Source organism: Phragmites australis, chromosome 14 (genome assembly GCF_958298935.1).
Source record: "Phragmites australis chromosome 14, lpPhrAust1.1, whole genome shotgun sequence".
Taxonomy (NCBI): domain Eukaryota; kingdom Viridiplantae; phylum Streptophyta; class Magnoliopsida; order Poales; family Poaceae; genus Phragmites; species Phragmites australis.
The window spans coordinates 8,636,211-8,648,458 of NC_084934.1; the positions used below are offsets into that span (position 1 = coordinate 8,636,211).

The 12,248-nt window shown below is 44.0% G+C and overlaps 2 protein-coding genes across 5 annotated transcripts; both read left to right on the forward strand.

Moving 5' to 3' along the window:
- Positions 1-562: 562 nt before the first annotated feature.
- On the forward strand, positions 563-6,639 carry LOC133890481 (histone-lysine N-methyltransferase, H3 lysine-9 specific SUVH3-like). Of its 4 annotated transcripts, none has more exons than XM_062330861.1 (3): positions 563-826; positions 2,765-5,415; positions 6,364-6,639. In XM_062330861.1, exon 2 carries the CDS (start codon positions 2,895-2,897, stop codon positions 5,364-5,366), a length of 2,472 nt encoding a protein of 823 aa, XP_062186845.1. In that variant the 5' UTR covers positions 563-826; positions 2,765-2,894; the 3' UTR covers positions 5,367-5,415; positions 6,364-6,639. The 4 variants fall into 4 exon arrangements, with proteins under 4 accessions (XP_062186845.1, XP_062186847.1, XP_062186846.1 ...); XM_062330863.1 differs by having other exon boundaries at positions 2,796-5,415; positions 6,269-6,639; XM_062330862.1 differs by having other exon boundaries at positions 2,796-5,415; positions 6,361-6,639.
- A 2,407-nt stretch (positions 6,640-9,046) lies between these two features.
- On the forward strand, positions 9,047-9,537 carry LOC133890216 (uncharacterized). The gene is made up of 2 exons (XM_062330666.1): positions 9,047-9,220; positions 9,301-9,537. The coding sequence occupies exons 1-2, from the start codon at positions 9,047-9,049 to the stop codon at positions 9,535-9,537; spliced, it is 411 nt and encodes a 136-aa protein (XP_062186650.1).
- The last annotated feature ends 2,711 nt before the right edge of the window (positions 9,538-12,248 follow it).

The following is a 12,248-nucleotide window of genomic DNA, read 5'->3' on the forward strand; positions in this document are numbered from 1 at the left end:
TGATCTATGCAAAAACGGTGGCCGTTGGTACTGCTGGTGGTGACATGGTGGCTATGGGCCCCACCAGATCGGATTCGTGGAGTTCATGCAATTTTACTACTGTTCATCCATAAGTCCTACTGTTCATGCGAGATGTGATACTGCGATGATATTCATATGGACTCGCTACTGTACATGCGATTCAGATCTATTTTTTTACGCAAAATAAACAGTAGTAACGAGTATACGTACCGAATTGATCATACCTTTCTATCTTCGCGAGCGAGACGAAACGATGTCCTAGCTTGTCTCCAGCAAAGCTTCATGCTAATAATATATAGAGAAACTTTTGGCTCCAGGTGTAGTCCAGCGATTTCACGAGAGAACAATTATACAATAGAGACACAATATAGAGAAAAAACTTATATTTTTTATTAATCTATATTTACAATAAGGAGCTCTATCATATATATATATATATATATAATGTCAGAAATATATAAAAAATAAAATCAAATCTTTGAAGAAACCAAGACGAATCTACTTTCCGTTGCATACTTGTTTCTAACCGCTACGATGGTATTCATGCTATTCTTGGTTTACCGAAAATACCCCTTCTCACCCCTGCAGACCTAGCTAATCGAACCTCTGCTCCCTTCCCCTGCTGTCGGCCGCCGACCACGCCGGCCTTCCTCCGTGCCCTCTTCCACCGAAGCGAACCACACCGCCAACCTCGCAGGAATCCTTCGCCTGTAGTCGTCGTCGTCGCCGTCCTCCTACTCGTTCCCCTTTACTGGACTGGCGCGAGGGGAGATCCGCGCGGATTTGGCTGGTATCTTTTCTTTTGGTAAGCGTCCTTAACCTAGCGCGTTTGGATGGATCGCTCGTTCTGTTATGCAAGATTTTTTTCCTTTTCTGTGAGAAATCGAATCCAGATCTTTCTTACTAGGAGTGTATTCGAATCTCTCCGTCCAGTCTCTCGCGGATTTGCATATGGTGTGGAGCGGGTGCGGGGTACCGATAGCAATTAGTTTAATTTACAGAAATTATCGGGGTTTAACTGAACCCCACATTTCTGCAGTACCAGATTTTAGCTCCCATAAGGGCAAGAAATTGCAACTCGAACGCGGGATATCTATTTTCATCTCTGAATCTTTACTGTAACTTGTAAGACTCAAGCACCAGTTGGTCAAGATTCAAAGTCATTCTGGCAATGTGTGTTGACTAGGTCATATGGACCCGCACAGATTGGTCAGACCTTGTGAGAATTTAGGTACCCTTTGACTAGCATCAGACAGCTAACCTTACGTGAAACCCGTGAGTCAGCGTTGGCTCGAAAACTGCTAGATATAACGGTGCAAAATGCCCTTGGAAGTGACCAATACCTTTTAGCTTTGTTTCGATATGTAGCGTGAAATTTTGAACAAAATGCAACATTATTAGGGGTATGCGGAAAGTAGGAAACTTTTAGCCGGTAGTGCTACAGGAAATCTTTTGAGTAAATTGCACTAACTTGCAGGGGTGCTCCTGAAGTTACTTTATGAAATAATTATATATCTTATTTAGTCGTCTAACATTATTAGGATAGAATCTGTGGGCTGCAACGTCCCAATTCATAACCACCCGTCCATTCCAATCTCAGAAAAGATATCAATTTTTTGTAAGTGGAGACAATGTTTCCACTAGGCCCATCAGTATGTGAACAGTGCTGCAGAGTATCGTGGAACGCCTTGCACGACAAAAAAAAATGATTACCTAAGAACACCTTATGGTAAATTAGCAACGAACTAGCTGCCCCCCCCCCCCCCGCGTGGCTATTACTAAGCATTTTTTAACTTGTTTATTTTCTTTCAGTCATTTTTTGTATTGCTACCGATCACAATATGTTATTCTTTTTTCAACATCACTGTTAACTTCTATGCCGGTCCTCGCAAAACTTATTTGAATATTATGTGAGTAAGTAGTTTTCTCAGCTAACAGACGGTATTTTTATTGTTATAAATTAGGAAAGAAATATAAATGAACAATATGAAATTATTTCTGATGATATTATACTTGTGTCAGTTTCTTGTATACAACCGCAATACTTCCAAATAGATCAATTGACTGAGTCAAAATACTGGAATGTGTAATTACTTAGTTACATGGTGTCCACAGCAACACTTTTAGTCTGGTCTGCTCCTACATGCTTGCGACTTTTATGTACTCATTGCTGTAGATGATTTAATATATTTTGTATTGTGATTTTAAGTTGGGGACACTTGTAATTGAAAATTGCATCTTTCACTTGCTTATGCTATTGGTGTTGATTATCTCTTGTTTCCTACTTAGTAAGCTAGAAACCTGTAATAAACGGTAAAACTTTAGTATATACTAATCTGATGTTTCTTCTCGGACAGTAATATAAAACAGGGATAATTTTGTTTTTGCCATTAGCAGGATCCTAGTTTCGCTTCTGCCATCGTGTTTTACCACTTTTTGTTTTTGCCATTGGTTTTGCAATTTGTTTTTGCCATTGGTTTTACAATTTGTTGTTCATTTTTGCCATCAGTTTGCAATTTGTTTTTCGTTTTTGCCATTGGAAAAACAGCTGAAAGTGGCAAAAACGAACATCAAATCGCAAAACCGTTGGCAAAAACAAAAGTTGATAAAACACGATGGCAAAAGCAAAACTAGGGTGTTTGCTAATGGCAAAAACAAAAAAATTCCTATAAAATATGCCAGAAAATGATGCATTAAATAATAAGCAATCATATGTTAACGTTCTTGTTCATTTCTATACCAGGACACTGAAGGATCTTTTTCCCCTTTTCCAGCTTTCTCTGAAGTATGAGCTGTAAACAAGTGTAGAGGAAGGTACAAAAGATATAGTGATACAAAACTTGATTTGATAAAAGATCAATTGGTGCCTTACAATGGCTCAGCAGACAGCTTCAGTTCTATTGAATGATACAGCGGTTGTTGACGCCAAACCCTTGCGGACACTGACTCCCATGTTCCCTGCACCACTAGGGCTCCACACATTCACCCCTCAAAACTCGCCTTCATTTGTCTGTGTGACCCCATTTGGACCGTATGCTGGAGGCACTGAATTGGGGATGCCTGCTGGTATTCCACCGATGTTTGCAGCACCGGCTGCTCCTGCAGACCCCAACCAGAGACAGCCTACTGTTAATATGAATGGAGCTGTTCATGCTAATGGTACTGCAACCAACAGTTTGGTCACTTCTTCCTTGCAAACTCCTCCATCAGCTGCCACACAGGAATCTGGTAAGAGGAAAAGGGGAAGGCCCAAGGGTGTGCCAGATACTACTGTTCCTTTGGCTCCTTCAGTTCCTCCAGTTCCTCCGGTTCCTCCAGTTCCTTTGGTTCCTTCAGCTCCTCAAGAAGGTAACAATGTTGTTTTCCTGACGCCTTCTTCAGCCACCTCACAGGAATCTGGCAAGAGGAAGAGGGGACGGCCCAAGCGTCTGCAAGATGTTCCTGTCCTGTCAACTCCTTCAGCTTCTCAAGCGGATAGCACACCTGTTCTTCAGACACTTCCTGCACCCACTGTACATGAATCTGGTATGAGGAAAAGGGGACGGCCCAAACGTGTGCAGGATAGTTCAAATACTTCAACTCCTCCAATTCACTCAAAAGATAGTGACCCCACTTTCCAGACACCTTCTGCAGCCACCTCACCTGAAAGTGGTAAGAGGAAGAGGGGACGTCCAAGGCGCGTGCCCGATGGTTCAGTGACTCTGCCAAGTCATTCAGGTTTTTCAATAGATGATGACACTGCTGACGCAACAAAACGTGGACGACCTAGGAAAATTGACACCAATCTGTTGCAGCTTCCATCTTTGTCTTCAGATGATCCTAGGGAGTCTGCAGATAATGTACTCATGATGTTTGATGCACTGCGGCGGAGGCTCATGCAGCTGGATGAGGTGAAGCAAGCTGCAAAGCAGCAGCATAACTTGAAGGCTGGGAGTATCATGATTAATGCTGAACTTCGTGTCAATAAGAACAAGAGGATTGGAGAGGTTCCCGGTGTTGAGGTTGGTGACATGTTCTACTTCAGAATTGAGATGTGCCTAGTCGGGCTGAATAGTCAGAGCATGGCTGGGATTGATTACATGCCTGCAAAGTTTGGTAATGAGGAGGATCCTGTGGCTATCAGTATTGTGTCAGCTGGCGTGTATGATAATACCGAAGATGATCCAGATGTTCTAGTTTACACAGGACAGGGCATGTCTGGTAAGGATGACCAAAAGCTTGAGAGGGGTAATCTTGCACTGGAGAGGAGTTTGCATAGAGGTAATCCAATCAGAGTCATTCGTAGCGTAAGAGATTTGACTTGTCCAACTGGCAAGATATACATATATGATGGCCTTTACAAGATCAAAGAAGCTTGGGTGGAGAAAGCGAAATCTGGTTTCAATGTGTTCAAACACAAGTTGCTCAGGGAACCTGGCCAGCCTGATGGCATTGCAGTGTGGAAGAAGACTGAAAAATGGAGGGAAAATCCATCATCTAGGGACCATGTTATAGTGCGCGACATATCAGATGGTGTCGAAAGCAAGCCTGTTTGCCTTGTAAATGAGGTTGATGATGAGAAGGGTCCTAGCCACTTCACCTATACCACTAAATTGAACTATTGGAATTCTCTGAGCTCAATGAGAAAGATGCAAGGCTGCAAATGCACAAGTGTATGCCTCCCTGGTGATAACAACTGCTCTTGTACACATCGAAATGCTGGTGACCTGCCTTACAGTGCTTCAGGTATATTAGTTAGCCGCATGCCTATGTTATATGAGTGTAATGATTCCTGCACTTGTTCACATAATTGCCGGAACCGAGTTGTACAGAAAGGTACCCAGATCCATTTTGAAGTGTTCAAGACGGGAGATCGTGGTTGGGGCCTTCGTAGTTGGGATCCAATTCGAGCAGGCACATTTATCTGTGAATATGCAGGTGAAATCATTGACAAAAATAGTGTGAATGGAGAAGATGATTACATCTTTGAGACCCCTCCTTCCGAGCAGAATTTAAGATGGAACTATGCACCAGAATTACTGGGTGAACCTAGTCTTTCTGACTCAAATGAGACACCCAAGCAACTGCCAATCATTATTAGTGCCAAACGAACCGGCAACGTGGCTCGCTTTATGAACCACAGCTGCTTGCCTAATGTTTTTTGGCAACCAGTTTTGTATGATCATGGTGATGAGGGATATCCACATATTGCATTCTTTGCAATTAAGCATATTCCTCCTATGACAGAGCTTACATATGATTATGGTCAGAGTCAAGGTAATATTCAACTGGGAACCAATTCTGGTTGTCGGAAGTCTAAAAACTGCTTATGTTGGTCCCAGAAGTGCAGAGGTTCCTTTGGCTAAACAACCAACCCCGTAAGAGAAGGATTTGATCATAATTTGCTATTACAAGGTTAGTGATTTTTAGTTCCTTCCTGAACATTACTTCTCCAAAAATGCTATGGCCTGATGTCTTGCAAACCTTTTGACTTCGGAGTTCATGCGTTAGTATAAGTGTGACACTTTATTGACAGGTGTGTATGATGCTTATGACATATTGATAGATTATACATTCCAGTTGGGAGATAATATTTTTGTGCCTTTAGGGAAAATGAAATTTGGTGCTAGATGGTTCTTCTTTACTCTCTTCTAGGAAATTGAAACTCACAAGACGTGGGAGTTAAAGGCTGCATCTTTATGTTCCCTATGTGTTTACTTTGGAAATGTGATTGGCCTGTGTATGATTGTATTCTTGGGCTGATACAAGTGTCCAATTTGGTAAACTCTAGGAGTTGGAACATCCGAAGGACCAGGTTTATTATCTCCCGCAAATTTAGCTATTTAACACAAGTTGTTTTGGGTTTTTTTGGCAATGGTTTGGGGATACTTAATGAGATATGTAATTTGGAGGTAAGGTTGTAGAAAATCCGAAGCAAATATGTAGAAAATCAATTTTGAAGAGAAATGGACTGCTTTACTGGCTGTTTACTGGAAACCGATGGAGGGACGAGAATAAGAATAGAATCCAGTTGTTTTGACCAGAGTACTTCTACCAGTTTTCTAGCATCATAAATATTACCAAAAGCTCCAGATGTGATATAGTGTTGTTTTATACTCATGGAATATCTTCATGACCTTTCTTAAATTTCTGCCCTTGTCACATCATACTTATTTTCCAACTTATTTTCCTTACGTGCTTTTTATTTAATTGCATTAAGGAATAACACAACAAGAGCTGCATCTCTTTTTCTTTCACACACCTGTAGATCTCTGCTGATCAACACTAAATTCAGCTCACCAAATGCTGTCAAATGTTTCTCAGAGTTCCGTTTCTGATGAACTGAATTGTCTCTACCAGCAGAAACAGCAGGTCGTTGTGGCATGTATGAAGCAGCAGAGGTTTCCTAGGTCTCCATGCACCGTCGAATAAGTCTGCCCCTCCTCGTGCTAGAATGCAGAAGGGGGTGTTTATTAGGTTTCTTAGATTAACTAGTTTTTAGGCATGTTCTGCGAAGGGAGAATGTATGTTATGCTCTTTGTCGTGCGCTATTGGTTGTCTGCTCCTATTATGACCAACCAACGGTATTTTAATAATTGTAGACGCCATGTGTAATTGCAATGCATGCCAGCATTAGTACGTCGATGCCCCCCCCCCCCCCCTAATTTTACATTAGTACAGTTTTTCCTTAAGAAAAGTAGACTTTTTTTTTTTTTGCTGATCTTCGAATTCTTTCCCGCTCTTCAATGTTGATGGTCGGTGCACAACTAACTTAAGATAGGAAAATCACACTTTAATGTTGAATATATATACTTTCACTATATAGGTACTCAACCTCTTAAAATTTAGGATGTTCGTGAACTATATACTTTCAATGTAAAACTAGGTTTTCTTGGAATAACTAGCTTTTGGCGTCCTCTGAGGAGGTAGAATGTATGTTATGCGCTTATGCTCTTTTGTAGTTGCACTATAGCTATTATCTGCTCCGGTTAAGACCAACCAGTCAGACTTAATGATCGCAGACACCATGTGTAATTGCTAGGCCTGTACAGGATTTTGCATATCGATATTAGTACCATTAGTAATCCCATATTTTTCTTTTTCATATGGTCGACCATATAGCTGGAAGAAGTCAAAAGTAAAGCTGGAGATGTTACAAACGTGCACTATGTACGGTTGTGTTTGTAGCAGGTGGCTGCATCTTTCCAAAATCTGATCGTCTTTTTATTCTATACTTGGTTATCTAGTGTTATTATCCTTAAATCTTAGCAACCCAGAGATTGTAGGATTAAATCCAAATAAAGTCACAGAAGACCAGGTTTATCATAGAGCAGATCTTTTTTTTTTCCCTGTGAACAAGATATTAAATTCACAGTAGACCAACCTAAGGAAGGAGATTAGAAATAATCTCTACTATATAAAATACGAGTTTGATTTTTATGTCATCTCTTCATTTTACTCTCTTTTCATCTAATAAAAATTCTTAAAATTTGAATAATTTATATACTTTTACCATCCATCCTATTTCTTTATCCTCCTCGTCTTTTAACGGAGATAGCCTCACCTCTTAACGGCTATATATGAGATCTATTTTACTGATGAAAATAAATGAAAAAATTAAGAGAGAAATTAGTGGATAATCTTCTTCTAATTTTTTGAATCTCATCTGAAATCAAATTAAGGTATGCTTCTGACGTATTTGTTTGATGGTGTTTCTCTGACGTATCTATATTTTCGTACTTTAAATTTATGATTATATTATTGTGTCTAATATTTGTGTTTTTATTGTAACACATGAACGCTTAGCTAGTCATAAAAAAAACTAAATGGTATCTGGCGTACCGCACGCCATCCCTCTGAGATCTAGCTATCTCCTCCTTGATGAGGTTGAAAACCTGCAGCGGCTGCAATGAAGCTTGCTGAAGTATGCGCCTGCTCCGTTCGTTCCACAAGTTCCAGCTGGTATACATCAAAATTGCAGCGACCGTTCTCTCGTGTAGATCGAATTCCTGTGCTTGTGCTGATTGTGTCCACCACATTTGCATGGACATGCATCCATCCCCTGTCAGCTGTATGGCATTATTGGTCCAGCTTCTCACCTTCTCCCATACTTCCTTGGCGAAACAGCACTGAAGGCATAAGTGTACAGCAGTTTCAGGCATTTGATCGCACGCCAGACAGGTTGGGCTCCATGGCCAATTCCGTGGCAACAGCTTGTCGGCGGTGAGAATTTTGCTCTGTACCGCCAGCCATGCCAAAAATTTGTGCTTCCCTTCTGCGTGCGGGGCGCGCCAGATTGCCTGTGCGTCATACCTATTGAATGACCCCTGAAATTGGATCAAATATGCTAATTTCGTCGTGCATATTCCATTTTCAGTCCACTTCCATGTTGTTCCGTCCTGGCGGCAGACCAGCTGCACATTCTCAATGAGACCCCAGCTCAGAGCAAAATGAATCGCGCGATCTGGTCGGCTGTAGTCATCCCCATGAGTCCTCTTGTCCACCTGTGGTTGATCAAGTCATCGTGCACCGTGTTGTTTTCGCGCCATGCCAAAGCGAACAAGCCTGGAGCCATGTCCATGGGCGTCTCTCCGTTGAGCCACAATTCCAATTGGAGTGCCAAAATTTGGCTCTTCTACCATCACCCAGCCTAATTACAGTGCAAGCTTGAAACAGTTGCTTATCGGGTGCATCACACGGTGGTTCTGTGCCTACCCAGGCCACATAATATAAATATTTTTCACTTCCTCAGTTCAATTAATCCTATACATGCACGAGAAATTTCCTGGAGCTTCGAAAACAACTCTTTATTGAAGTCTTGTCCGCAAAAGAACAAGAAAGAGCAGTATCAAAGACATCCAACCTGAGTTTTTCCGGAACGATGGAAGCATCTTCACAGTTACCGTCTCCGATTTGTTCCATTTGAAACATTCGTATATTTAGGCACCATTTGGAACGCAGGAGTTTCGCGTAATTTGTAGGATATTCCCACAACAATCTTGTGGAATTCCAAGATTTCAAACGGGGCCTGAATGTGTTGGAAAAGATGATGAATTGCGACGTCGTCTTCCCGTTAGCGTCGTCTCTCCTGATGCTGCTTCTGCGCCCGCTGATTGCCGACGCCGTCTCCGTCGGCGGGAAGATCACCGGGCTCGCGCGCGAGGCCGCGGAGTTCCTGGCGCGCGACGACACCGTCCGCCGGCTTTGCGGCAACAACCCGGTGAGCCGGTGGTGTTGACGTGCGGCGACGCTGCTGCCGTCACCGCGCGGCTGTGCCTCCTCCCCATGTGGAGGTGCCAGAGAAGCAGCGTTAGTGGCAACGGCACGACGGATCAGTCGTCGGAGTACCGGGCTTGCGGCGCAGCCGAGGTCGCCCGCGAGCTGGCGGGCGGCGGAAGCGCGAGCGAGGGGGAGCTGGAGGACCGCGGCGAGGACTGGTTCATCTGCGCGGCGGAACTTTGGTGCGTCATGAGAATGCTCGGGTTCGCGGAGGGGGACGCGCTACGAGGACTGAGAGAGGATGATCTACGCCTTTGACGACCTTGACCGGAGGATCAGCTTCTCGGAGTTCATGACTATAACTTTGCTTCGACGACCCTGTGGCAGGATTGGGCAGGACGAATTTGGATATGAACCCTTTATATCCAATTCAAATTAGAACTAAAATTTAAATTTTCACAAGAAAATACATCCGATCAAAACACACACTTGATTCACCCTTCATTTAGGGTACGTTTGGTTGCTGAATTTGCTCCAGCTTTATCTGATGGATAAGTATAATCTCAGGGAAAAATGTATTTGGTTGCCCGTATATACTGTTGCAGCTTGATTTGGTGGATGCAAATATACACCTTCAGTTTGGTCCAAGATTCGAGTTTCACTCCGCAGTTTGATCTGACAGATGCAGGCTAATGCATCTGCTCATACAGACGGGCCCCATTTATCAGTGTTATAAAATCTTCAGACGAGCAACCAATCCCAATTTCAACTATTGCATCCGCTCGTACGACCTAAAATTCGATCAACCAAACACAAACTCGGTTCAGCCTGCCTATACACATACAACAAACTAAATATTCTTATTTACAACAAATATGACTCCGCTCAGCTTATTTTGGCTCAATCAGACTGTACAATATAACTCTACAAAACTCCATTCAGAGAACTAAACACACCTTGAGCTACTCGCATGGTGCAACTTGCGCTGCCGCCTCTTAGTGTTTGGAGGAAGGTAGGGATTTTAGTCATCCAAGTTTTAAGTTAGAGTGAACATCCAGAAACACATGAGGGAATACATACCACATTTTCCGCTTGGCTCCAAGAGAACAAGCAAATTTCGCTAAATTATGAGCCTCCTAAGCTGCTTTGTGCTAGGAGAAGGTGCACAACCAACAGCGATATGTCCTTTTTATCCTAACGGTGAAAAAAATGCAGTGTATTCATTCAGCAAGTTTAACTGGCTCATATATTCATTTTCACTCAAACACTTGCAATGAATAACACATTTTTAGTGTAGCCTAACCACTGAACAAATCCAACACTGAATATCCACTGAAATCCAACACTGAATAACACATTTTTGTAGCCTAACCACTTAACCAAGCACATTTGATGCTGAACCAACACGTACTGAAACGGAATGGAATTTAGAGCCTCCCTTCCAATCAAAAGAAAACTGCAGCCCCTCTCCGAGAACTCTCTTACCCATGGATCATTGTCGGCGGCAAGCGTGCTGATGGCGGTGGCGCTGCTTCCCCTGTCGGAGGGCACCATGCCGGCTAGAAAAATCTCGGTCCCAACCTTTTCCCCCCTCCCCTGCAGATAGTAGCGAACCAATAACCCACCAGTCAATCAATTGCCCCGGCAATCTCTCCTGATTTCTGAATCCTGACAAAACGAAATATCACAGTGAAAGAAGAGCTACCTTGAATCGGAAGCGAGGCTACTAGGCACTTGCCCGGATTCGGGTCCCTCCGTGTCTATGAGGGCGCGTGCGGGCTGGGAGTCCTTGGCCTCCGTCACTGCCCTTCTCCTCATTCCTCTGCTTTTCTTTTGGCAAAAATCCAAAATAGACAACACGAACGTATTTGCTAAAATAGACAATATATAGTCATATTTACTAATTTAGCATCCGTATTCGGCACACCGGTAGACATACTGAAAAAGCCATATTCGGTACACGGTGTGCCGAATATGGCATTGTAACCCATATTCGGTACACCGTGTGCCGAATATGAACCGTATTCGGCACAAGGTGTGCCGAATATGCCTTTTTCCTGTGCGGTCACGTCACAGTCACTTTCATTGCTTTTGCTTTCGGCTGGCTGAATATGCCTTTTGCTTTTGCTTTCGGCGTGTCTTGCTGTTGCTTTTGTTGCAGGCAAGCGCTTTTGCTTTTGGCTAGCAGGCTCGTTTGGTCTCGTTTGCATGCAAGCTATAAAAGGGCAGCAGTGTTCGATGATTAGCAGCAGTGCAGCAAGGAGTAGTAGCAGAGATGGACTTACAGCCCGTGCTGAGGGGGCTGCAGCACCCCTCGGCCCAAAGTACATCAAGCACCACTGTAGTTCCAAGGCCCAGCCAGAGAATTGAAGTTGATCCAATTGAAGAGGCCCAGCACCCCTTCCGTGGCTACTTCTGTCCGCCTAGAACTCATTCCGCATTGCTCGTTGTGTTTGCGTCGATCCCAATGGTCGAGCGAAGCCAAGCAGGTGAGCAGCCCTAGACAGGTCCATCGCACACCGGCCACCGTCACTTCTCCCACCGGCTGCCTCGTCTCCTCCCCTGTGTGCGAAGGGAAAGCCCTCGCGGGGCTCGCCCGCCCACAGCGACAGCCGCGGCATCGGTCGCCTCATGCACGGCTACCGGCTACGCTTATCACCCTGTGCCCCCGGGGACCTCCCGCCTCTCCGATTCGCTCCCCATTGCCGAGCGCGCGCCGTCCACCAAAGAACCCGCCCACGCCCGCTAGTCCGCCACCCGGCCTCGTCTCCTTCGATCGTGTGGTCAGGCCAGCCACTAGGCGCCCAGGTCTCCACCCTCCGGTGCCTCCCGCATCCTGGTCTGCTGCTGCTTAACTGCTTTGCTCCTCGGTCCTCACCTCGTCGGATCCTAGCACAACCAGTGGCGGATCCAGGAATGGAGCGAGGGGGGGGTGCTAAGTTATGAGACTAGAAATCTCACTAGCTATAAACTCAATGATATCATAAGTAAAATGTGCAATCGATATGCAAAAAAGTAATCAGGGTAGG